General features: G+C 38.0%; 1 protein-coding gene across 7 annotated transcripts in view; it reads left to right on the top strand.

The window, feature by feature from the left end:
- Positions 1-26,642, top strand: part of LOC121319546 (protein bicaudal D homolog 1-like) — a 107,156-nt gene extending 80,514 nt beyond the window's left edge. The window contains exons 5-11 of one of the 7 annotated variants that reach the window (XM_041257103.1): positions 1,335-2,441; positions 2,789-2,940; positions 5,201-5,281; positions 6,738-6,945; positions 15,766-15,829; positions 23,605-23,680; positions 25,007-26,642. In XM_041257103.1, the coding sequence (XP_041113037.1) occupies positions 1,335-2,441; positions 2,789-2,940; positions 5,201-5,281; positions 6,738-6,945; positions 15,766-15,829; positions 23,605-23,680; positions 25,007-25,103 (1,785 nt within the window). In that variant the 3' untranslated portion in view covers positions 25,104-26,642. Of the gene's footprint in view, positions 1-1,334; positions 2,442-2,788; positions 2,941-5,200; positions 5,282-6,737; positions 6,946-15,765; positions 15,830-23,594; positions 23,681-25,006 lie in introns of all 7 variants that reach the window. The other 6 variants (XM_041257105.1, XM_041257104.1, XM_041257107.1 and 3 more) reach the window with 6 other exon arrangements.

The following is a 26,642-nucleotide window of genomic DNA, read 5'->3' as shown; positions in this document are numbered from 1 at the left end:
ATTTCAATGACCTATGTGATGTCATAGCCGTGTCGGTCTCCTGAGATATCACCATTTAAACCTATTGTTGTTATTTGTTTAAAATCTCATTATATAATCACAGTATGGCACTCCAGAGTGTGTGTTGTTGTGGGATATTGCCACAGATAGCCAGTCTTTCTAAATTATTAATAAAAGACCACTGGAGTATATTAGCGATTACCGTCTAAAGATTATTATGACGACTGCTTAGCAGTTTCAATGAGCTAATTTCACTGTATTGTCACACTGTAGCAGATTTTTACAAGTAAATTTTGTAGAGGCACTCACTTACACATTTTACAATATTTATGAATTCATAAATGCACGATGTAACTCATTTTTATTACTGCTTCTGTATCAAAAATCTGCCGGGCTTTTTTTTGAAGGGCTCAGGCTGTATTTTTCACAGAAAATCCCAATGGCTGTGCATATCTGTTTTGTTATTAATATTATTCAAATCTTCAAACCAATAAATCCAGTTCCTTTTACAGCGTCCATTATAAACAGTTTTGTGGTTCATGATGGAGAGGATTATAAGAGAAACCTAAATAATGTACGATCAACTCGCCTAATAAAAAAACCTAATTAAAAAAACAGGCTTTATTTGAACCACTTGATGAGAATTGCTGGAAAATATCTCCTCTTCATTGCTATTTCAAAAGCTGCCTGAAAAGGCATTGTATTTCATAGACAGTTTCCTCAGGCCAGGAAAAAGTATATCCAAAAAGATGCAAAGAAAAAATAATTTGTCAGAAGCTGTTAGATTGGAAATATATCTTTAATACTTGTAAGACAAAACTACTTTGCATTTAGCGCCAAATGTTAAAAATGCAGAAAATAATTAGCCCACCTGTTATAAAGCTGAATCCTTTTATATTTTTACAGACCTTTGGTTAGTGTTCTAAACAGTCTTTTAAATGCCACTAAGTTTGCCAAAGGGATCATGCCTTCACCCGTCACCCTGGGCTGTTTATCATCTCATTGAAATACTCCAGCCAGTGTAGAATGGGAGTAGATTGGCAGAGGCTCCTGCTAGCTATGGTTTTTATCACACTTAATATCAATCACATTTTACAACTGACTCCCACCTGACACCTAACACTTAAATGTTCTGACAAAGTAGCACAAAAGAGAAAGCAGAATCCTGCAGTTTGCACATGTAATGTATGGTACATGAGAATTTATTTAATTATATTAATTAACAATATTGTAATTGGTGCAATGCTTGCATAGTACTGTATAGTACAAAGTAATAGACAGAAAACTCAAGTCAACATCAGAAATAATGGCGGTGGTTCATTTCCTTCTATTAGGTGGAGCGAGAGAAAGCCAACCTCCTGACCAACCTCCAGGAGTCTCAAACGCAGCTGGAGCACACCAAAGGAGCTCTGATGGAGCAGCATGAGCGCATACACCGCTTGACCGAGCATGTCAACTCCATGAAGAGGCTACATAACAACAAGGAGCTCCCGATGGACCTGGAGACGGAGAAATCGGCCTGCGAAGCCTCCCAGCAGGGCCACGACTACGAAGTGGACATGAACGGGCTGGAGATCCTGGAGTGTAAGTACAAGGTGGCCGTCACCGAGGTCATCGACCTCAAGGCTGAGATCAAAGCCCTGAAGGAAAAGTACAACAAGTGCTTGGAGAGCTACACGGATGAGAAGACCAAGGGGGAGAGCAAGATCCAGGTGCTGGATGAGCAGGTAGCCAGGCTGGAGAAGACCCACAAGGAGTGCGGGGAGCGCATCTCCTGCCTGGAGAGAGAACTGCAGACAGTAACGGGAATGGCCAATGAGAACCACAACACCCTCAACACAGCACAAGATGAGCTGGTGACCTTCAGTGAGGAGCTGGCCCAGCTCTATCACCACGTCTGTCTCTGCAACAATGAGACGCCCAACCGGGTGATGCTGGACTATTACAGGAAGAGCCGAGTGACCCGCAGCGGGAGCCTAAAGGGGTCCGATGATCCCAGGGTACTCTTATCTCCGCGGCTGGCACGTCGGGCCATGGCGACACCCTCAGATCACAAGAGCCCAGCAGAACAAGCTCCAAAGGACGCTGGCGAAACCAACAAGGAGCAAAGCCCAAAGAGTCCCACCCGGACCCCCATAGTTTCCCCCGTGATAACTGCCCCTCCATCATCTCCCGTCACAGAGTCCAGCGACCTCCGCAAGGAGCCCATGAACATTTACAATCTCAATGCCATCATCCGAGACCAGATCAAGCACCTGCAGAAAGCTGTGGACCGGTCCCTCCTGCTCTCCAGACAGCGCGCAGCGGCGAGGGAGCTGGCCCCCATGATCGATAAAGACAAGGAAGCAGTGATGGAGGAGATCCTCAAGTTAAAATCGTTGCTCAGCACCAAGCGGGAGCAGATAGCTACGCTGCGGTTAGTCCTGAAAGCCAACAAACAGGTAAGGGTATGATCATGACTTAACACTCAGATGTGTTGGGTAGCATACAAATATGGTTTTGGAAGATGAATATAATAGAAATTATTAAGCAATAACAGTGCTAGTGGGGGAACCACAATGAAGAGACTATGGTACAGTATTTACACGTGCTTGTAGAATGCTATTATGGGACAACAGGGAGCCAAGACAGTACAGCCTTATAACTGGTTCTGCAGTATAACAAGGAAGCACTGTACGTAACTGAACCAATTTATCAAGTGTTACTTAATGATACTGTACAGGCTCACCAGATTGTACTAAATAAGATATAATATGCTGCCAACAATCCTGTGCGTTAATTCTTTCAGACAGCCGAAGTTGCTCTCGCCAACCTGAAAAGCAAATATGAAAACGAGAAGTCAATGGTGACGGAAACCATGATGAAACTCCGAAATGAGCTGAAAGCCTTGAAGGAAGACGCAGCCACCTTCTCCTCCCTGAGAGCCATGTTTGCCACCAGGTGAGAGCGCTAAAGAGTTTCCAAGAGCCATTTCATTAGGGACTAGTTTTTGATAAAATCCAAGCGATTTAATAAACACAGCAGGGAGCAAAAAGTGAAACCCTGGCAGATCAGACTGATGAGTTAAAGAGTGAGATGCTTGGAATGTAACAATTGTCTTAAACCATGTTTTAATTGAGACCTTCTCCCTAGTTAGTAGTTCTTCCTCTCTCTTACACTCTTTTTCTCGGTCTGCTTTTCACTTGTTGGCTTTTTAAAATAAAGCCACACCACGGTTATCTTACACAATAGAGGGGAATTGAACTAAAGCATTTTTTTTTCAATGGCCAATTTAATTAAATAACACTTAACACCCTGTGTTGTTTACAGGAAGAGAAAGGAACATCTCGGTAGCAGTGGCACTGATCATATTTAGCGCTAGTGACTGTCAGATTATCACTGACAATACAATCATCTGTAATATTTTTATTTAATTGAGACTGTTACCAATAATGTCACAGTATTTGATTACAACCCTAAATAATACAGACTAGTACACAGGAATTAGTAAAGAGAGTTTAAAGCAGAACACAGACATACAGTATAAGAATATGCGTCTTCTTGAGAATCCATAAACACGGCTGGGATGACTCACTGGGGTGGGGGGGTGCACAATGTATTGGGGCTTCCATGGATCACATTTTGATTAAGTAACCGGGGGATTAATTTAGTTTACATTTCATATTAGAGGGGGTGAGGGCTACTATTACGAGAAAACGTTCGTGTAAGTGATATCATATAACACCTTTACACTATATCTGTGACCTTCAGTTTTATACATAATTAATCATGCCAAATCAATAAGGGTCAGCAGGATCGTATTTCACCAGGAAGTGGATGAATTGCATGTCACCACAGCTTTACATGTTTTTTCACTGCTCTTCATGTGTTCGTGTGTTGAATGTCACCTAATCTCAATTCTCAGCTCACCAGTAAGAAACACAGCCTGCCCAGTGCTATGGTGTTTAAGACCCCAATGTGAAATGCAGATCAATTTCTTGTCCAAGAATCCAGTGTATGTTGGCCTTGGTTTATTATTAACTCAAAAGGCCTTATTACATGGGGAGAGATTGATCAAATAAGTAACTTCAAATGACAGCCATTCTGAGTGCTTCTGTTGCATTAATCATTTATTTTTTGATGAGTCTAGACATAGATCTGAAGAGCAGCTCCTGAACACAGGCTTTGAGTAATTGTAGTAAGAATAGCATTCAAAATTATTGTAAACATCATACAAAGCTACAGTTTAAAAAAAAAAAAAAAAAAAAAAAAAAAGAAATTTGAAGCCACTAGCTTGCTTTTTAAGATTTTGCCATTTGAACATTTGTTTCTCAGAGGAATAAACCACTTTAATGGTAATTGTATTACAGATGTTGTACAAAACTAGCACCAGCAACATAGAAATACTAAAACAGGTGCAAAATGAAAAATTTGATGGCAAATGTTTCGCATTTCTGAATGTGCTACTATCGACTGCTTTATAGTTATGGATGCAGTTCCAGTAACATCATTGGCACACAGTTTCATTGTCATTTTCACATTTTTGTGTAAACCTTGATAAATCTGGCCCATGTGAGCATGTTTAAGTGTTTTACTCCGCTGCACACTATGCAATAAATAAAATGTTACAAAATAATGAGAAGAAACGTAATATACAATAAATGGGGGAAATAGTAATTTAGAAAACAAAACTTCTTTGATCAGCTGGGTTCAAGGGTTGAAATGTTTTTTTTTTTTGTTTGTTTTTTTTTTGTTTTTTTTTAACCTTTTAGCAACATCACTATTCCATTTTCGTTTTTTGCTACTTCCTGGTATTGGTACCCAATCACTTCCTGTGCTGTAGGTCACATTGCAGCCTCAACATTGGATTCAGATTACCGTACAGGACAAGATTAGGTACCAGGAATGATGTATTATTTTAATCTATCATGCTGTATTTACACAAGAGAAATGGGAACAGTGATAATGCTGCCAGGGCTAATAAGAGGGCAATTAAAATGTTAACTTCCTACCTCTTAAAAACAACTGTAATTGAAGGGGTACATTAATGTAACAGTCACTTGTTAACTGTGTTGTACTTTTTACATAATGTGTTGTAGAGGGGAAACAAGCCACTGCCACACATTCGGTAAAAAGTCCTCCGATTTGTCAATGTATAGTGATTCGAATATGCCCAGTGACCAGTCTTTTTGTTTGTTTGGTTTGTGTTTTTTCAAAACAGCGAATTTTCCGGGTTGGAGGGGCGATCGAAAATTGGCATCGGTTTTGAAATTTTGCTGATCATGACGAACCAAAAAGCATGGTACATATCAGTAGGGTCTCTGTAGATCATGTGTTTAAAGCTCGGTGACGGAGCAGTGGTGGTGATGTGCAGTAATAGCATTTATATTATTGGAAGGAAGACTGGGGCAACGGCAGCAAAGCATGTGCTGCACATTCATTTAAACTCTGGTATGTGGTTATTGTTTATATGGGGTCAGGGTGATCAAATGGAATGGAGTTTGACTGCCAACTAGGAAAAGAGAGTGCACATGTATGCATGAAGTGTCTGGGCACTGAAAAAACTAAAGATTACACATGAGGTGAGCCACCAACTTGGTGCCACTATTACTCCATGTATGGGTTAACTGGCTATGTTAGTTTGATTGATGCTATTGTATTCAAATCTTTATTTAAATTGAAAATGCCATTTGTTAAAAAATAAATAAATAAATGGGTCACACTTTTCTGGCCGTTACAAGACTTTGTCACAATGAACTAATTCTGCTTTCAACTGAATGCACACAAAAAACGTCATCTTTTCTTTTAATCCTACTGGAAAACTGTTTAAACTTACATGTTGGTTATATTTATGCTACTAGCTAACTCACTGTGCATTTTATATTCAGTTTATCAATGGAAACAGGTGAAATACAAACTATTTTAATCAGCTTTTTATTCTGTTTGCACCAGTGCATAGTTTGCCTGAATGTTTCTAACAAGGAGAAACAACAAATGATACAACACTATTTAGAAACAACTTGGGTTTAGAGATACAGTAAGCAGTAAAATACTAGTCCTTTCAGCTTTACGACATTGTTCTGCTTTACACAAAATGAAGGCAACTTCACGTAGGTGAACCCAAATATTCTACTTAATCTCAAACATGATTGCAATAGAGGTCAGTCTCTCACTGCATATGTAATCACAAATCAGTCGCAGAGCATACACTTGCATAAACCAATTTATTACAACATGTTCATGCACTTTCTCGTTTTGAGGGGTGTCCAGACCCGCCTTCTCAGGTTTTCTAAGGGCTTGTTCAAATTAGCTTATATTTGCTGACCTGCACATTTTAGCTTGATTGACTTGTATAAGCCTAGTTTTCATTGACCTGTGTGTGTCATGGGATCTCTAATGTCCACACAATAGACAGGTCCTTGCTGATCTACAGGGCAGTACCTTCTATCGGACATTGCTTGGGCAATGGGTATACACTGCAGCCACCCATTCAAGTACTGACCAGGCCCCACTTTGCTTAGTTTTAAGAGCCGACGAAAGTCTCAGTCAAATCCCATTCTGTTTGATAGCCATGGATCAGGTGTTCCTATTTTGGTCCATCTCAGAATGGTCCACCTATGCCTTGACATTTCATTGAACACCTTGCTTCCACCCTCTGTGTCCTCACACTCATGATGCATGGCTAAAGAACGATTAACAAACGGCGCATTTGTAGATGGTGTAACGGATTCTCCTGTTTGTCTCTCTCTCTCTCACAGGTGTGATGAGTACGTCACCCAGCTGGATGAGATGCAGAGGCAGCTGGCCGCAGCGGAGGATGAGAAGAAGACCCTGAACTCTCTGCTCCGCATGGCTATTCAGCAGAAACTGGCCCTGACCCAGCGGCTGGAGGACCTGGAGTTCGACCACGAGCAGACGTGCCGCACCAAGGGCAAGGCCACCAAGATCAAGAGCAGCACCCCCAAAGTAAGTCGCAAGGCAGCCGGCAGCGTTCCTGCTCCTGACACAGTAGGCAGCCCTCCAGCTATCACAGGCACCCCACCTTCCCCCGTAGGCATTCCACAGTGGACTACAGGTACTGAACCGATCAATGCAGGCAGTCCGCTATGGAGCTTAGGCACTCAGCCGTTTACTGTAGATACTCGAGCATTGACCACAGAGACCGCAGTGTTCACTCCAAACACAAGACTATCTCTTGCAGACACCCGCCCATCCACTCGCCCATCCACTCGCCCATCTTCTCCACTCCCTAGGTCGCCTATCCTAGGCCTCAGACCATCTACCCTAGGCCGGTCTTTTGTAGATCCACCACCATCTTCCTTAGTTACTCCTCCACCCACCCCAGGTGCCGCCACCATACATACTCAGGGCTCACAGCAGTGACACAATCTGGGGGAGAGACAGTGGTGCTGAGAGGACAGTGGAATGCATTTGTATTCCCAGCTTGACCAAACCTGGATTTGCCTTTATGACTTTAGATTGTTAATCAATCCAACTTCCTCAGGGTTAGAAAAATAAATCAAAACAAGCAGGAATCTGGACAGTTTCAACTTTGATTAGATTTTTTTTCAAGCGTTAATGTGGAGAATGCTTCGTTTTTTTCACAAACATAATGCGCTTCAGCCTCATACAGTACTGTTTTGTTTTCTTATTAAAAAAAAATTGGTTATCTTCATTTATGCTAGCACTTGTGAAAGAAAGTTAGATATCAGCCCATAGCTTTAATAGTTTTTAAGCAAGTAGGTAGGCATGAAGATAGATATGTAACATCTAATATTATTAAATGAGTAGAAAATATTGGTGAACATTCTAGATTCTGATTGGCTGAGACCTTCTCCCTGGCCGTTAGATATCTGGTGATAACACAACAGTGCGGAACTTCTTTCTCTGAAGCAGCCTCATCACAGTAAACAAAATCAGTACGCCAACTGCAGCTGTATGCCTGGGTAAAGAAAACCACTCAAGTCATTCAGTATGACAGCAATGCCTGAGATTAACTACGAAAGTTCAGCAGCTGAAAACATTGAAAAAAAAGAAAATGTCAACATCTCGCCATACTGAGGTAAACGAAGCAGATTTAGACAACCTAGAATTGACAAGAACTGAGGAAAACACCACCAACAACACACTCATAGACCCATTTAATAATAGCATAATACACGCCAGGGTCAGTGTGTTATCATGAGTTATCACCACGTATCACCACATGTGGTTGAATCTCGTGCCTCACAACACACATCTCATGATAACACACACCCTGTTGTGTATTATTGCTTAAATAACTACTGCTTTTAGAGAAAGGAATAAGAGAATGCAGGTCCTGCTAGTCGCCTTATTTTCAGTGCGTAGTAAAAGCTAATACTTTATTGTAGTACATTTTCACTTGAATCCTGTGCTATCCTATGTTCATCACAGTTTGTGGGTTATGAAAGTATTAGGATGTGCAAATACTTCTAATATACCAAGTAATTCCCTTTAACATGTTTTATGTCGGCAGGTATTAATTTAAAAAGAAAAAATCTTGTTAAAAATGTGCTAATTGTGAAAACACAAAATGTTTTCCCCATGATTTGCAATCTACACATTAAGTGCCTATCAATAAAAATAATCAAAATGTCTTCTGGCATTATGGGACAGGTTAGCATCACGGCCAAGCTGTTACCGGTAGGAAGAGACTCATAGAAGAGAACATAGAAGCTGCAGTTTCAAGCGCAAATGCGCACTTCATTTACAAACACAGGAAGAACACAAACAACAACACATTAACAAACTAAAAGTCACAAGGGCCAAAACAAAAGGTCTACAAAACTCACAACAATACAGGACAAGACAGCACGGAACAACAAACACATACCTTCACCTCTATCACCATCATGAATTCTATCCTTCCTGTGAAGACCTGTGTTATACACCTGTGGCTGGAGCCTAATTAATCACTTAATCATTTATTCAATTATCGGCTCCAACCACATTCCCACGTGTTTTGACAGGGAGAAATTTAACCCCCTCCCTACCAACCCAATATTCCTTACACCAACACGTACACACGTGCACCGGTAGGGCTTTCATCCTGCCACACTGCCACACATTGTGAATGTAAATAAAACTGATGAATGTTTGTCAGAAGCTGATCACATATATTTTATCTGTAATTATTTGTCTTACTTTTTTATGTCTATTTTGATATCAAATCCATTTTTGTCCTGTTTTGAGTGGCAAGCTTTAAATATGAGTCACTAAACTTCTGAATTATTGGATTGTCCTTAGAGGAGTCGAGTCTTAGTGAAGTGTTATTAGAAAGTCTAAACTGATTTTATATCATGGCAAATAAATGCAGAAAAAATATATGGTTTTAACAGATTAGTTTCTGAAAAGCTATTAGATCATTTTATATCAATCCACACTGCTAGAAATTGTTGTTTTATTCTATTTGATTGGTACTTAATAACATGTAGGTAGTTAAAGCATAATTTTAAGTGTCACAGTTAAAACGTGTTACACAGGTTTCTTTGTGTTATAATCTGGGCTGTATTTTTTCAATGTAAAAATTGCTTATTTCATGGCACATCACATTCTAAAAAGATGTTTCATCTTGTCTCATTATTATTATTATTATTATTATTATTATTATTATTATTATTATTATTATTATTATTATTATTTGTTTATTTAGCAGACGCCTTTATCAAGGAGACTTACAGAAACTAGGGTGTGTGAACTATGCATCAGCTGCAGAGTCACTTACAACAACGTCTCACCCAAAAAATGGAGTACAAGGAGGTTATGTGACTTGCTCAAGGTCACACATTGAGTCAGTGAGAGAGCTGGGATTTGACCATAACAGTTAATAAAGCAGAAGAAAATAACGTTTCACATTTGCAATTGATAATTTTTCACTACTGTTACTATACAACAAATGTTCCAGGATATTTAAATATTCCGCTGAACAACATTTATTTAGTTTTTTATGTCCACCTTTGAAAGACATTCTGTTTTCACCATCAGTGAATTATCAAATAAAAATAACAAGACTCATGAAATGTCCCCTTCTTGTACTGGATAGCGCGATCTTTAGCAGAAATATTTGCTGCCTTTGATGTAGCTGGTGTCTTTTTTGTTGAAGACATTTTAGTGAAATCGTGCAGCTCTATGCAATGTGTTCAATCATTTACTGGAAGCAAAGTAAGCTGGCTGCCAGGTTCCTAAATGTGAAAGTGCGTCAGTAAAGCAAATGTTTGCTGTCTTTATTTTTAAGTGCTACAAAAAATGGATATTTACACTATTCTTGCAGAAATGGGAATTTCAAGGGAACTACATATTACATGGCAATGGGTAAATATCACGGAAACCATGAAAAAATTACAGCCTTAGTTATAATTATTACCTGATTACTGAAAACATGTTAAAGGAAGTTACTTGGAAAACCAGAGTGTCTGCACAGCCCGGGAACGAATCACGTCATATGTGATTCCCCTATGATTCCAACAAGAAAGCATGAGGGCAGAGCAAGGGGCAATAACAAAACAGTTCCCGGTATGAAGAATAAATGTAGCTTTCATGAAAAGTGTTTCTTCAAAACCAATTGTTTGAGACAAACATAGCAAATAGCATTGCCAGTAAGTGTACTAAATTACTGTATTCGTTTTTTGCAACTTAAATGGAAATTGATGAAAGCAACCTCAGAGAGGGAGAACAGCATCAAAAACATTAAAAAAAAAAGGTTCAGAGTCCTTAAATTATGAGCTGAAACATCTGTACGTGCAGTGCAATGCTTGGAGCTTTTTGTTTGCCTAGACTGTTAAACGGTACTGTTCTACTGTATGAAGTGCTAAATGAAAATTTTCAGTAAAAGTAAAAAAAATTAAAACCCTCTGATTCATAAGTACAAATATTCAATGCTGAAAAACAATTAAACCATTGTATGTTTTTGATTTTCAAAAGGAAACTTTAACAATCATGTTGTCATCAAACAAACTAGATTCATTTGATTTTTGTTACATAAGAGTAACTGTTATTGTATTTTATTTTCAAACAAAATCTTTATATCCCAGTCTTTATTAGCACTTTTCTTTTATTTCAGAAATGAAAAGCACACAAAATAAAGTTACTAAACCAGAAATAGATATAGGTTTGATTTACAATTATAAATCACGTATGATAAATCAGTCAATCTGTCAAAATGCCAGTGCATCTCATCCTGTGTGCAGATGTCACCCGGTACACGGAACACACAGCACAGTTCTAAAGGTGTGCAGATGTCATCCAGTACATAGAACACAGCACAGTTCTAAAAAAGAACACTTTTGTAATGTTTAACAGTCGTTCCTGAGTGCAGTCCTCGTTTCTGATATTTCTAATAAAGCAATATGTTATTTGTGGGGGTCTTTTTTGTCCTAACAAAAATTATTTCACACAGTTTGAGCAGCTAGATCATTGAGGTCCTTTCGCCCACGGGTTCACTTTAAATGACAAGGACAGAATGGGAACCTCTCCCTCCATACACGCTGATGAAGTGTTAGTTATGCGCTAAATTTGTGGAGCTCAATATAAACGACAATGAGAACTCCAGAACAGCATATCTTACATCTTCAACACAGAGTCAAGAGTGTCATTATTGAGAGAACAGCTTTTAGCAATTGAATAAATAATCAATCAAATAACCCTCAAATGCATCAAGCATTCCTATAAGCAATACCAGATTCCTGTTCACAAAGCTTTAACAGAATTTTTAAAAATATATACCAATATTAATATATACCAGTTTGCATGCCTCAATTTCAGGTACTATGTCATACTTGTCTTTCCTGGACAGTGTAATTGTCTCCAAAGATTTCAATACCTTCTTTCCTGTCATTAACCAACCAGCTGCTTCGCCTAATGACTCACATGCTTAGCAACCAGCGATATGCTTTGACCTTGGTGAAAATGTAGCAAGACTACCTGAAAGTAAGCCATGCAAATTTAGAGCTTCAGCATTCTTTAAATAACTTGAGCCTTTGTGAATAGGACCCAGCAGAGTTCAGATCATTCCAAACCAACACCCACTTCAACACCCTATAAATAACTCAGGAGTTGACCCTTTGTGAATAGAACCCAGCAGAGTTCAGAGAATTCCAAACCCACTTCAACATTCCAAAACAATGCACCAGAACCAATGCCAAAATCATTCAGCTGCTTTCTGAAAAAAGCAACATGTGTTGGTGAAGTAAACAGTAAAACCTGTCTAATCCACCATTGATGGGGACCAGAAAAGTGTGCCAGATTATATGTACATTGTGCTGGATACCAGAAAGTCCTATAAAAACCTAATAATGTATCCCAAATAATAGGTATTGATGACAAAACTATTTGAACCCCGAAGAACTCTGTTACAGTACACCACATAAAGTGGAACTACTGTACAGCTTAGTCAGATAGTATACATTTTTATTTTTATTTTTCCATGCAGCATACTTTAATTATACATTTTGATAGATAACTCACATGATTCTGCCGGACTAAACAATCAGATTTGCATAGATTTTTAGTCAGACAAGATCATGCCATAGAGGTCGACGCTCCAGATAAGATTTTGGGTCACTGAATAATTTACTCAGCAGTTTAGACACTACAGTATGTGAGTAAAATGTATTTTGGGTGAGTAAAATGCAACATTACCTTGAAGTCATGAGCACTTTCAATAAATGCTGTACATACTTTCATGCTAAATTATGGGGTATGCATTAACTACAGCCTTACATTTGAAATGTAGTGTTACTTTGAACTGCTGTTCAAAAACCCGGTCTTACAAAAACAACAATTATTCTTATTTGCTTTCTTCACCATAAACAAAATGGCCATGAAGCAAATAAACATAGAAACAGATTTTGGATTGTATTCCAATGTTGCACATGGAATATACGAACAAAAGACCTACATGCACATCTATTTCTAATACTTAAAAAAAAAAAAAACTTCAAATACTGCACTAAGGCAGGCTACAGTTAGCTGTCCCGACATTTCTATGATCCGTTCTCTAGCTACCGCATGCAGTGTATTCACAGTTGACCACTGAGACGCCGGGAACCAACCAAGTACAAGAAGCTTGATAACATGAGAACTCGAGCTGCGCAGCAAAGTTGCTATGCATATTCTTTAAGTGTTACATTTAAATATCGTATGTAATTCATATTTTTCCAGTGTGTAAAACATCCAGTATGCAGCTTACCTGGAGAGCTGGCAGAGGGGATCATACCATTAATTTCAATAGGGATTCCGTGAGGACCTGAAACTGGTGCTGAATTAGAATGCTGGTTTATAGATGGGCTGGATTAGACAGATTTTACTATATTTACTGCAATAAAATGAATGGAGACTCTGCATTTTTAATATCAGTCCAGGTAAATGTTTTTGATGTGTAAAAAATAACTGACTAATTTATCTCACTTTTAGCAAAGCAAGAGATAATAAATGAGCTGGCATCACTGTCCAACGAAGCCGCTATTACCTGCTAGTCAGTTGACCTCAACAACAAAGTGTTAGGTTCTTGACACTTAAAGAAAGTCAATTATCCGTGACTTATCTAAGCGTAACACAAGAGCCTTTTCTTTTCACTTCTAAAATAATCTGTAAGAAATCTCTTGTGATGGACAGTGACGGGTATAGATACGTAAACTTCTTTAGTTTGAGAGACAATGCAGCCAAATCTAGATCAAATACAGGAAGTATTTAGCAGATTATATTGAGATAAAGGTTTAAATCAATTATTTTGGCCTCAAACTTTAATGATTACCGTTACCCAACAAATTCAAAAATTAACCTCACAGGGTCCACACCTCAATATCATTACAGCGTCATAGGCGCTACAGTACAACAGTTATGTTCTGTATTTTACAGATGAATTACCCTCACTGACTGCCCTCACTAAAATGTACCGGGATAGATAAGACATATTGTAAACTGTGATTGTGCGGGTACAGTGTTACAACATGTAACACTATGCAGGGCATTCCAGAACTACAGTCGCTTAAACTGTGTTAAATTAGCAGATGCTAACAAACCACGAGATATACAAATCATCAATACATTAATACACAAAAGCAAGTTTAGTGAAGAATAGTTTTATTAATACTGTTTTGACATTTATATGAATTACTTTGTAAATTCATGTTTGCAATTTTACGTTAGAGAAAGAGGCGTGTTACCAGGAGGTTCCAGTTCAGTCCAGCTCAGCCACTGACTCACTGTGTGTGACCCTGAGCAAGTCAATTAACCTCCTTGTGCTCCGTCCTTCGGAAGAGACGGAAAAGTCAGGTCCTATTTGTAAGTGACTCTGCAGCTGCAGTTGTGATCCATAGTTCACCCCCTAGTCTCTGTAAGTCACTTTGGATAAAAGCTAAATGACTAAATAATAATAATAATAATAATAATAATAATAATAATAATAATAATAATAATAATAATAATAATAATAATAATAATAATACCTTAATGGAATTTCCCATGCTTTCCGTTTTAAATAATTGTAAGCACATCTGGACATTTCACACTTACAGTAGCTACACATTCTGGGACAGGCTTGCAATAAATGGCAGAGATGACAAAAATAAAATTACAAAAAATTATACTATCAATTAAACTACAACTTCCCCAACAGTCAGTACTTAGAAGACACTTTTAGGTAAGGTTAAAAAGATGTAGTTTACAGTTTTACTAGGATTGTGTTGGTTTTCTGACAAGTCTTACAACATGTTGCCTTTCATTTTATGCAGGAGAATTTCCTGGATTATGCCGTGCATACATGTGACGTTTTTTCTGTGAATGTATTTTATGCCGCGGAACGCTTCGTCTTTAATATACTGAACATTATTATTTCTGTAGCCCTGTAAATCACAAGATCGGCAGTACTCGCTGTAGATTAGTTACAAAGTTGCATATAAGCGAGGCAAGTATAATGTGCTCATTGCCAGAAAAGATTACACCATCAGAGCAGAACTTTATAGAACTCAATACCTCAGCCTGCTGACAATGTTAAAAGCAGAATGTGGAAAACACATAAAACAGACACAAGACACAAACCTTAAAGAGCAACTTGGTAGGGGGTTGAAATGTGACAATTAACTAATGAATTCTTCTTGTTTAGATTCACTTTGTATCCTTTTGAGTTTCAGTCATCACATCCTAGGGACTTATAAAACCTGAAAGTTTAAAGCACTCATGTGACCTGCTGTCAATCATGTCTGGACTCTTAAGTTCATCAGAAACACTACAGTGTAACCATTACCCTGTCCTGCCGCAACACTGCCCCTACTGAATACAATGCTTGCTTCAACTAAAGTATTACTTACACCCTCTAGCACAGTTCTAATGGGTACACTGTAGTGTGCTCTGCAGTTTAGACATTATTCTGAGAGCTCTATTCAGACCACAGGGGTGCTTTAAACTGGGTATTAGAAGCAGCCAGGATGTGATAAGCAAAACAGAAAATGATACACAAAATGAATTATACCCATACCAGCTAGCTCGAAGTCACTCATGCCATTTAAACTAATAAAACAAAATTGAGCACAAAACATGACACTTCACAAAAACTATTATATTACAGATTCAATACAAGAACAACTGTTGGGGTATAGCGTTGTAAAACCCTGATTTGTTGGAATGTGCTTCAGGTCAACCTCCTTTTTATATAATTGAAAGCCTCCACGTCTCTTTAGGAAAGAGGTTTACCATCTCCTTCAAACCAGGGTTGTGTGAAGGGATGTGTTAAGAGAAAAGTCATTAACAGTGTTTCTGGAATTCCTACAGGCAAGAGCGCTGAGATTAGAAGACTTCGAAAAATACTCTGCGAAGAATCTTAACAAACTGCTGTGTGAGTTTTACCATACAAGTTTTACTTCCAAACTTGTTTTCTCTATTTGGAAGGATATAATATATATAAACAGACATGGACTGCTGTGCTTTGGTTTATAGTGGAAAAACTGTGAAGCACAGATTAATGCGTATTTAAAAAATAATACAACGCACCTTTATGATGGACTGTGTAATTCCCAGATCCAGTTCAATCAGTCTTCTAGGCATAAATACATGCACCAAACAAATAGGTCACGATCTTTTGTTAACATGAATGACTGCCTAGTTTAAAGCATGTACGTATTCTGCAGGGCATACAAAACCATGTAAGAACAAGGTGATAACTTTAGCTACCAATGTTAACTTCTCTTACATGGCCGCTACTGGTGTAATTACATGGGAATATTGTAATAGAACAAGGAAGATGGGCACTGTATTGAAAGGCATTACTTACAGGATAAAATATTTTATACTGAAGGTCACATTTTAATATCGTAACAGAGTTTGTTTTTTTTATACAAATTTAAAATTTGAATAATACATACAGTTACATAAACAGTGTCCGATCTTTAATAATGTCACTCTTTATCTTTATATTAATCCTGGTTGGGTTTGCTCCAGAGGTGAATTCATTAACATTACTACATTAAACAAATACAGTGAAATGAAGACTGCAGAAAAGCAGGGTTATACATATTAGGGCAGCGTTCTTAAGATCTGCCACTATTTAGATACCTTTCTGATATTGACATGTCATTATGATAGCATGGTATGCTTCTTAGGAACAGGTTTGTGTTACATTAAGATCATAATAATATAAGAAAACAAGGTGCTGTGAACACAGGCTATATACATATTAAGTATCTGTGCAATGTGTTGTAGATTATATTTTCCAGCCCAAAGATTTCCCACTATAAATCAAATACAGTCCATATTTGTACAATTAAACAATAAGATATAACCCACTATACACATATATATTTACAAACAAGAAGACAAGCATTGTGCTGCAGGAGCACTTCTCTTTTGCTAATCCCTGGTTCCTTCAACAAAGCCCCCTTTTTGTGTTTAAGATCTTGTAATCCTTTGCTTTTATTTTATACTTTAAAATGTGTGCAATGAAGAGTTTTTAAATGCAGCACTATAAATGAATATTGCTGCTGCTTCTTAGTACCTGTTCTGTAGTTAAAACTAACTCCAAAAGTGGAGCTGCAATCAGACCGTGTGAGGTACAGCAAAACGATAGTGTGCAGTAGTTAATCTATAGTGTTGCAGTTTTAAATGCTTGCATATCCCAAATGAACGCTGAAGAAACAAATGATTCTTAGCAAAATAAAAAGAGGGGTCAGTAATAACGTTAATAAACCAAGTAAGAGTTAAGAAAAAGGGATAGTAAAGCATCAGTTTGATTCATTCATAAAATGCTGTCTTCAATAAATGTTAGATTTCATTCCTCAAAATGTAACACTTATTTTTCCATTTCATTCCTTTGAGGCCGCTCTTTCACTTTATTAAGCTAAATGATGTGACCATACAAAGGCAGGATAAGAACACATACTGTCGGGACCCTGAATTTTAAAGTTTGTAGTTACATTTAGTAAGTTCCTTCACGAACAATAATAAAAGGGTCAGTGTTCGTGGTTCAAAAAATCCAAGGAGAGAAATGTAGCTGGAATGTTTTGTGAGTCATTATACTGGACCGTTATCCAGTGCGTTAGGACGGCAGTGTAAATATGCTTATATTTATAAGAAACAATGAAAAACAGGGCCAATTTGATTAAACACTTTTCTTAAACACTTGTGTACATGCGTTTCATTTTTATTATTATTTTATTCAAAAAAAAAAAAATATATATATATATATATATATATATATATATATATATATATATATATATATATATATATATATATATATATATATATATATATATTTTTTTTTTTTAAATAAACCTAAACAGTAAAATACACTAATTATACTCAAAACAAAATGTGCATTTCTTCACATCCGATTCGAGTCTTCCCATATGTTAAGCAGAACGTAAAGGTAATGCCCTCCAAAAAAAGAAAATCTGAAATGTTACCCGAGGCCTGAAATCATAGTTTATAAACAGAGTTTCCTATTCAGGTCTATGGATGGATTTGGACCGACTACTCAAGGAAACTTAAATTCCTGAGACATTAAAAAGGACTTCAAGTCAAAACGTTTGTCATTGAGTTTAAGTGTATTTTAATATTACTACAACGTGTAAAACCCTGAGGCTGCCAGTGATTGCTGGTTCAATGACAGTAAATTTAGAACGACAAAACAACAGACTGCCATATGCATACAGCATTGCACCAGCCAGATATGCAGTGGGGGGGGTTGATACAATTTCAAATTACATTCGATTTAATATCACTGTAATTAATTGTAGCTGCAATTTAGAATCCATATGGGTACATTGCAACTGCTGATCATGGTATCTACAGTAATGATAGCTTTAACTGCTGATCATGGTATCTACAGTAATGATGGCTTTAATAAACCAGGCATGTTTCCTTGTTTTGCTGGCTGTGGCTCAACTGCCCTCCCAACCTATAACCACAGCCTCTGCTTCATGACTGTGTTAAACTGTTCCTCCACCCCAACATAAACATCCACTACCGGCACACACTTACAATCGCTTAGTTTCATCAACCAGATATGAATTGGTGCATTGGTTTGAACTTAATGGATGTTTAAACCATTTTTAACCTTTGACTATGAAATCCAGCATTTGAGTAGCAGTGTAGCTGTAGACCAGCAGAGGGCACTGTTTGTGAATGAAATTCTGCTATAATGACATTGCTGGCTCAGATTTAGCAGTGCCTGTTACTTTCCGTATAAAGCAGCTGTACTGGATGCAATGCAAGTGCATTATGTTAGAAGAAAACTGTAGTGTATACTATTAGACTGTAGGTTAATTCTGTGACATCCCAGATAACTTCAAACATTAAAGAAACTAAGTCAAGCAGCCAATGACTTCATCAGTGTGTTTTCCATGATCGTTTCTCTGCTTTGATTTGATCACCTGGGATAAACGCAACTGGATGTTAGAGCACTTTACAGCACTGATGAATCTCCCTGGACTTCAGCCCCCTGTTTAAGCACTGTCCCGGGTTCAGCATGGATAGGTGGTTGATGCAATCCAGGGGCATTTCCCCAGTGCTGGAAAAATGCTCTAATCCAGCTATGATATATCGGGGAGAGGTTGACCAAATCGACCCTCTAAATCTTTCACGTTTTACATTACTGTTCATATATGATGCTGGTTAACTATATTTTATCCCAGATTGTTACTGCACTTTCCTTGCAGCTAAACAGCTGCCACGTTTCTTAAAACATGAATCCTGTGATATAATGATGCTTGTGGTACAGCATATGTATTTTTTTTTCCTATGAAGGGCTAGAGAGAGAAGCAAATGTACAGTAGGAAAATGGAAAACAATGATTTTGTAAAAACAGAATCAACTAGGAGATCCAATACTGTAGTAGCAATCTACTGTTATGTAGCTGTATTAAATGTACATTGTGTTTGTATATACATGTGTGCATAGTGGCTGTATCTGTGTTGTCTCTGTGTAATATGTAAAGGAAATAGTACATTTTGAGACTTCCAGTACACAAGTGTGTTTGTTCATTACCTCCTTTGTTAAATGTACTAACATCATGTTGTCAGCATTATCATGGGATTGAATGGGGACTAGCTTGCCAGTGTGCTCTTATTTCTTTATTTCTTAACCACCTTCATTTTATTTGATTTTATTTATTTCAAATCACTGTGAATGATCATTTTTAACCACTGCGCATCAAGGGTTTGGAGAAGGAGTTCAATACTGTCAGATAAAAATTCCAGCAAAGCATTGATCTCTTTGCTCCCATCATAAAATCTATACGGTTTCTTGGTTAAAGTTTTAAGAAAAGTGCCTTTGCATTTGCATGATGTTCTGTTATATAAGCATGCATTATCTTTAAGTTGTGTTACCTGGTTATGATTTTTGCTGATGTTTTAAAGACTTTTCTTAGGTCCTATGTTCTTGAAATATTACCTAGTCCGGCTGCTCATTAATATTATGAGATGTGAGAAAATGTTTTTTTTACACCCTTTGTTGTTACCCCTTTAACTTCGGGACACGGTTTCTAGATTTTACATTTTGTTTCACTTTTGTTCTGTAACATGAATGCGTTTGTACCCACCTCCCCACTGACTTGTAAATAAATAAAAATAATATTTTTTTGGAGAACTGAACTTGGAATTTGAGTGCAGGCTTTACTTGTTCTTGCCTTTATCAGATCTTGCTATAAGGCAATACATTCTTATAAGTAGGGGATTCAAACTGATGGCAAAATAGTGCGTCAGAATAGTAGAGAATGAAATCTCAGCTTCATTCCTCAGCACTATACACAGTAGTACCCAGGTAAAATCACAAGTGTAGTGAAACACACAGAAAACATGACAAAACATAGATAAAGGGCCTTAGCAATGCAACATAATGAAACCAAGCTTTCAATTCACGACACTTGTATTAACTGTTAGAGAGAGAGGGTTAGAACTTAATTCCCATTGTTATGCCCGTTAATCTCAGAGAATGTTTATAAACACTCTTAAAACAGTCCATAAAGTTTTGTGAAAAAGCCCATTGCCCTTTATTAAAAACAATTTAAATAATCTGTAGCTGTTTAACATTCACTAAGTCCATTTAACCCCATTGATCAACAATCATTTTGACCTGATAGCTTACACACCTCTAGCATTAATTATGTGTAATGTACAGCTTTTCCTTTGATTATAGATAGTTAGGCTCATAATATATTAATGACAGTACTATTCTAGCTATCTATTTTATAATAAAAATTGCTGGCTCTGAGTTACTATTATAACTACAATAATTCTGATATTCTAGTAATTCATGGTTAGACCATGTTGACTGTAAATTGTACACATACTATGCAATACTTATTCAAAATGATACAGAATTCATTAGAGAACTGTCATATTTCAAACCTGTATCTAGATGAATAGGTTAGTCTGGGTTACAAGGGGATCGGAGTCCTGCACACTCCAACCAGTTCTATACATACTCTAGGTAATGATTTCAAACACTGATGTGCTGACACCAGAGCACCCAGACACAATGCAGGAGCACCCTTTACAGTATGGCCATTTATAGGACAAATATTTTTTTAGAAAGGGAAGTCAGTGTTGGTAACTAGGAGGACTTTCATTTGAATCCCGAATAACGAGGGGAAGACTTATCACAGAATGCTATCCTTGGACTGAGACAAGACATGCGAAGGATGAGAACTATGATGTAGATATATGGATAATATATAGCAGCTGAGGATGGGTATTTTCCATCAAAACAAGTGAAAACATGCAGAAGATTCCTGAATCCTGGTACATGGCTGTACAAGGAGCTTCAGCAGACATTAGAGACTCAGATTTGCAATAGACTCCATATACCGGACGTGCAGCTAATCCACGAGACTGTGCAACAATGTCAAAATAGAAATGCTACAAAAGCATTACTAATTATATGAAAAACCTGGAATTACTTTAACCAAATAGGAATTACGTTTTGAATTTTTTATCCTTGAGTGCTGTAAAACACATTTGAAGTGATACCTGTTCATTTTACAAAACCAGTAACAATTCAGAAATTTAAAACCTCAAACACTTGTTTTATTTAATTTCCAAATGTCACTTTGTTGTAAAGACCCTGGCAAATCAGAAACACTTTAGTTTCATTTTAAGTGGGTTTATATACATTGCAAAATTACAAAAAATGCAAATACAGATAACTATAAGAGAAAAGTCAAATACAAGCTACATGAAGTAGTTATAATTAAGAGCAGTAAGAGAATACGGCAAGGTACGGAGCAGTTCAGTGCAAGTACAAGCTGATGCATGTATTAGTACATTTGGGTGCCATATAGTCCAGTATAGTTAATAGTTGTGAGGTTTACAGATACCGTCTGAACAGGTGTGTCTTGAGCATGCGCTGAAAGGTGGTCAGGGACTGAGCAGTCCTGATATCCATGGGTAGGTTGTTCTACCACTGAGCAGCAAGGGTGGAGAAGAAGTGGGCTCTGGAGGTGGGGGAGCAGAGGGGAGTACAGCTAATCTGCTGGTGGTGGAGTGGAGCGGGCTAGAGGGGGAGGAGGGAGAAATGATGTCTGGAGATAGCAGGGAGCAGAAAGGTCAAGACAGTGATAGGTGAGTATAAGAGTTTTGAATTGGATGAGAGTAGCAATAGGGAGCCAATGCAAAGAGCGGAGCAGTGGTGTAGCGTGGGAGAAACGAGGAAGGGGAAAGACAAGGCGAGCAGCAGAGTTTTGGAGGAGCTGGAGCGGACAGATGGCAGAGGCAAGGAAGCCGGCCAGGAGGGAGTTGCAGTAGTCAAGGCAGGACAGTACCAGGGCCTGAACTAGGAGCTGCGTGGAGTAGTCGGTGAGGAATGGACAAATTCTGCGTATGTTGCTGAGGAAGAAGCGACAGGAGTGTGAGAGTAGAGATGAGAGTAAGAAAGGGAGGGGTAGAGGGTGACACCAAGGTTCTTAGTGGATAAGGAGGGAGAGGGTTGTAGATTCAAGAGGAATAGAGGTAGAGAGAGCAGCGGTGGGAGAGGAAGAGGGCCGGGAAGAAAAGGAGGTCTGACTTGGAGAGGAGATGGATGAGAGGCAGGTTGAAAATACGGGAGGAAACGTCAGGTTCAGAGGGGGAAAATGAGAGGAAGATCTGGCCATCATCAGCATTATCAGGAGAGATCCAGGTTTCAGTTAGAGCTAGGAAGTAAAGAGAGAAGTGAGAGGCAACAGCAAAGATAAAGTCAGCTTTATTGGAAACTGAGCGACAATTCCAGAGAATTCCTCTACAGATTGAGAGCTGGGTGCTGCAGACAATTGTTTGCAAATTATTCTTCATCCCGTCAGCTGTGCCCTATGCAAGTTGGTCGATTGTTACACCAACATAACTCACTCACAATATTTCTAATTGCCAGACCAGAAACGTAAAACGTAAATTCCAAAGAAAGCCGTTCTGCTCTTAACCTTATACAGTAGCATCTACCATTTAATTTCTTACATGTTAAAGACCTTAAAGTGACAGCAGTACCACTCTCTTCCCTACATTGCTACCTGTCCAGTTGTATTGCTTTATGACACTTCCTTTTTTTCCCTGTAGGTCTGTGGTCTTAAAAAGGACATCAAGGAGTGTATTTTACAAAACAAAGTGGCACTCACCCATACCTTTGCAATTATGTCGCTTTTAACGTCATTGATGCCTCTTCTATCATCATAAGTAAAGACACAAATGTACTTTGTTTTTGACTCTTCACTTACTAAGGCAGACTCCTGAGTCCTAAACTTAATGCATTGTTTTTGTATAACAGTACACTTAAGCAATTATATACGGCAATGTTTGCATTGCTGTGAAGTTACCGCACTACTAAGTGCGTTGCTAAGCACCAGTCTAACCTCTTTCTCTGTTTGGAATCTTGCTCAACTAATCAGAGTGCTCTGTTCACCCAAGCCATTTTACAATGTCACACACAGATCTGGTTATAAGGCAGCACGGTCTCTCATTTTTACAATAAAGGTTTTTTTGTTTTGTTTTTGTTTTTTTTCCAAGTGGAAACCTCTTGTGAAGAAATCCAGCAGAGACACACTCCCAGGCCATTCCTCATTTAATCTCATGATGTTCAGAACATTTCTCTACTAACCCTATATTGTCACCTCTCTGTATATCTGTCTAATGTATCAGTTTCTTGTAGATTGTCAGCAGCCTGCTACCTCAGTATCGCTACTCTCCCCACAGCTAAGGCGAGGGCCGAAATCTCAAACCGCCAGGTAATCTTTTAGCCGACTAGTCATAACTACCCACTCAGCCGCATGTGGTGTTCTTAGAACAAGTATCAACCAGCCTGCATTCACTCCTAGCACGCCGGTTCAGTGTTGCATGGAAAAACAACATACAGAACTCCAAAGATCCATAGCACACATCTATTCCACTAATATTCACCTCCTGTATTCTCTCTAGCCCTAATACCCATTTCCACTATTATAATGTACACTGAAATAAATACAATGTTTACAACAACCTAATTTTTTGCCCTTTTGTGCCGTATTTATTTTTCAACATTATCGCAGTTGATGTTATTATTCACATAAGTTACGCAGTTGAAAAATGCTGAACACTTTCCATATTTATTATTTGCTGAATGACCAGAAACATTTGCATGGACTTTATAATACCTATTTAAAGATGCAGTTGTATCCTATTAAAAGTGTTACCAGTCAACATCTCAAAACAATTTGCATAAAAAGTACGATAATATCATAAGGAGATGGATGTCTCTGATCATATAGAAAAAACTGAGCAAGCTCAATGGCCACCTCACTGGTAACGACATGCTGGTCTCCCAGTTCGATCTCACGCACTCAGGAATGCTTTTAGCTTGCTGTGTCTCTGGTCTCCTGTAAATATTTGTTGTAGTGAGCTCAGGGGCTGTACGGTTTTATTTAATTGTGCCATTTAGCCCTTAGAATAGGGTTGTACATAATTCACAATCACTGTATGATTGGTCATTGAATCATTCCCATGTCACATCTTTCATTTAGGAGAATAATTGAAAACTCCTATACCTCTCACACTTGTCTATATTGTATGCTTGCCTAAAAAATCCTGCTTATTATCAAAATAAGTCTCTTTCCTTATATTATTATAAAGGATTTGTAAAAGTATAGTAAGCGAACAGGCTAGTGTAAACCATGAAACAAGCTTTTTAAAAAAGAGACATTACCTTCACAGACGAATTAATCATATTGTTACAGAAACACTTGTCCTGTTCTAATCTTAATTAAAAAGCTATTGCTGACAAATCCTTGATATCTTTTAGTCTAACAGACAGTCCTTTACAATAAGTGTCTCTCACTACATGGTAATTACACTGTAATTACATGTGTAGTTACATAGTAACTACATTGTAAATACACAACCACATATGTTTTTACAAGTAGTTAATAAGTAATTAAACATGTTATGGCATTGTGACTATCCCACAATATATGCAATAACAAAGTTTTACTGTTTAACACGTTCTAATTTCCTGACATCATGCCGTGCGCAGAGCCTATATTTCTTATTTGTTTTGTTTTTCTTCTTGAAACTTGCAGTCCTAGTGTACCAGTAGCTCTTCAGGAAGAACAGATGCATCCCAGCTCCCCGTGTGTACCCCTCAACTGCCTGTCTAAGCCTCCTCCCCACCCCTAAGCCCTGTGCACAGCTCAGCCAGAGAACAGCGCCCAGGAGCCCAGTGAGGAGGGCTGTGCCACTGACCAGCCAGAAGGGCTTCCATGCTCTATTGCATAATGACGCCAGGCTCAGACTACCTGCCAACCTAAAGACTGAAGCCATATGAGAAGCTGAAAGGACACATGCACAGGGGCGGCACAGGGCTTATCCAGGAAGACTTTATTTTAAAGAACTTTTATTTATCTATTTATTATTTATCTAATTATTTCTGACCTTCAATAGAAATGCATAGAGAAACTCAGACCAGACCTTCCTTACTTGCCAGGTGAAAGAGGTGATTATGAAGCTTATGGGTCCAACTACGCAACAAGGGTGTTTCCATCTGTCACCAGAAATAAGGCTCAGATTAAATCAAAATTAAGGCAGCGCCATTGCCATTATAAAGTATTGCTATGGCAGCGCCATAAACTTTGATTTGATGTAGACCCATGTTGTTACTGCCTTTAAAACCTTGCACACAGCAGGGTTCCGTGTAAATAAACTGTCACAGGAACCAAAAATGAAAACCTACGGTGAAATAACGATTTGTACTTAAAACAAGTTCAATGAGTTGTTAGTCCATGAATTAGATATCAATTCAACAACAAACCTGGATAGGATCTTATATTATCAGATAGGATAAGGTTTAAAACCCGCAATCCACATGCTTGTCTCTCCCTCGATTGTTCATTTAGTTGTTCAAAGGGAACAAAACAATCTCCACCTGAATTAGATTTTCGATCTCTCAAATAAACGGGGCGACGTTTGTAATTACTCGATAGCCACTTCCAACCCGACCCTGCTGTGCATTAGCTGTTATGATTAACTAAAAGGTTTTTTGACATACAAGCAATCTTTGACCTTCATTTAAACTCTGGTTGCAGTTTGAATTGTAAACGTCCCAGTTTCATAGCAGAACAATGTGAGAACTATGGACACTTTGCGAATTCAGTCTGGTAGACTTGTTTAATAAAGAAAAGTTTGTCATTGAATTTTTTAGGTTTCTTTTAGCATTTCTAAATTGACCTATTTTGTTGAGTATTTTATATTTATGGATCAGGTGTAACTCAGCAGGGAAATTGAAAAGTGCAGCAGGAGTTAGACAGGGTTACTTTGTTTGTAATTCTGCCTCTCCTACATGGTTTATGTACAACAGGTTAATCTATAGATTGAATATCTTCCACAAACATGTATTTTTTTTTTTTTTATTTAAAGTCAGTTACTTCTCTACAAAACAGAATAACAAACAAAGATCTCTGCTTTATTTCTGTGTGGGATTTGAGTATCATTTAATGCAAACCAAAATACCACATAATTAGGGCTTTTGATTTTCGGGTTTTAACCGATAAAACCCAATAAAACACCCCTGGTATAAAAAAAATGAAATCAGTGGATATTCAATAAACTATGTCCCGTCTTCCTGACTTGCACCTGTCATTGAGTCGAAAGCACATTCCTGCATTTCTATTGGAGACTCCACTTGCAAGATTTAAAACGAGATTACAATTAGGAATGGAG

Source organism: Polyodon spathula, chromosome 8 (assembly GCF_017654505.1).
Source record: "Polyodon spathula isolate WHYD16114869_AA chromosome 8, ASM1765450v1, whole genome shotgun sequence".
NCBI lineage: Eukaryota > Metazoa > Chordata > Actinopteri > Acipenseriformes > Polyodontidae > Polyodon > Polyodon spathula.
This window is presented reverse-complemented; position numbering and strand designations above follow the sequence as displayed.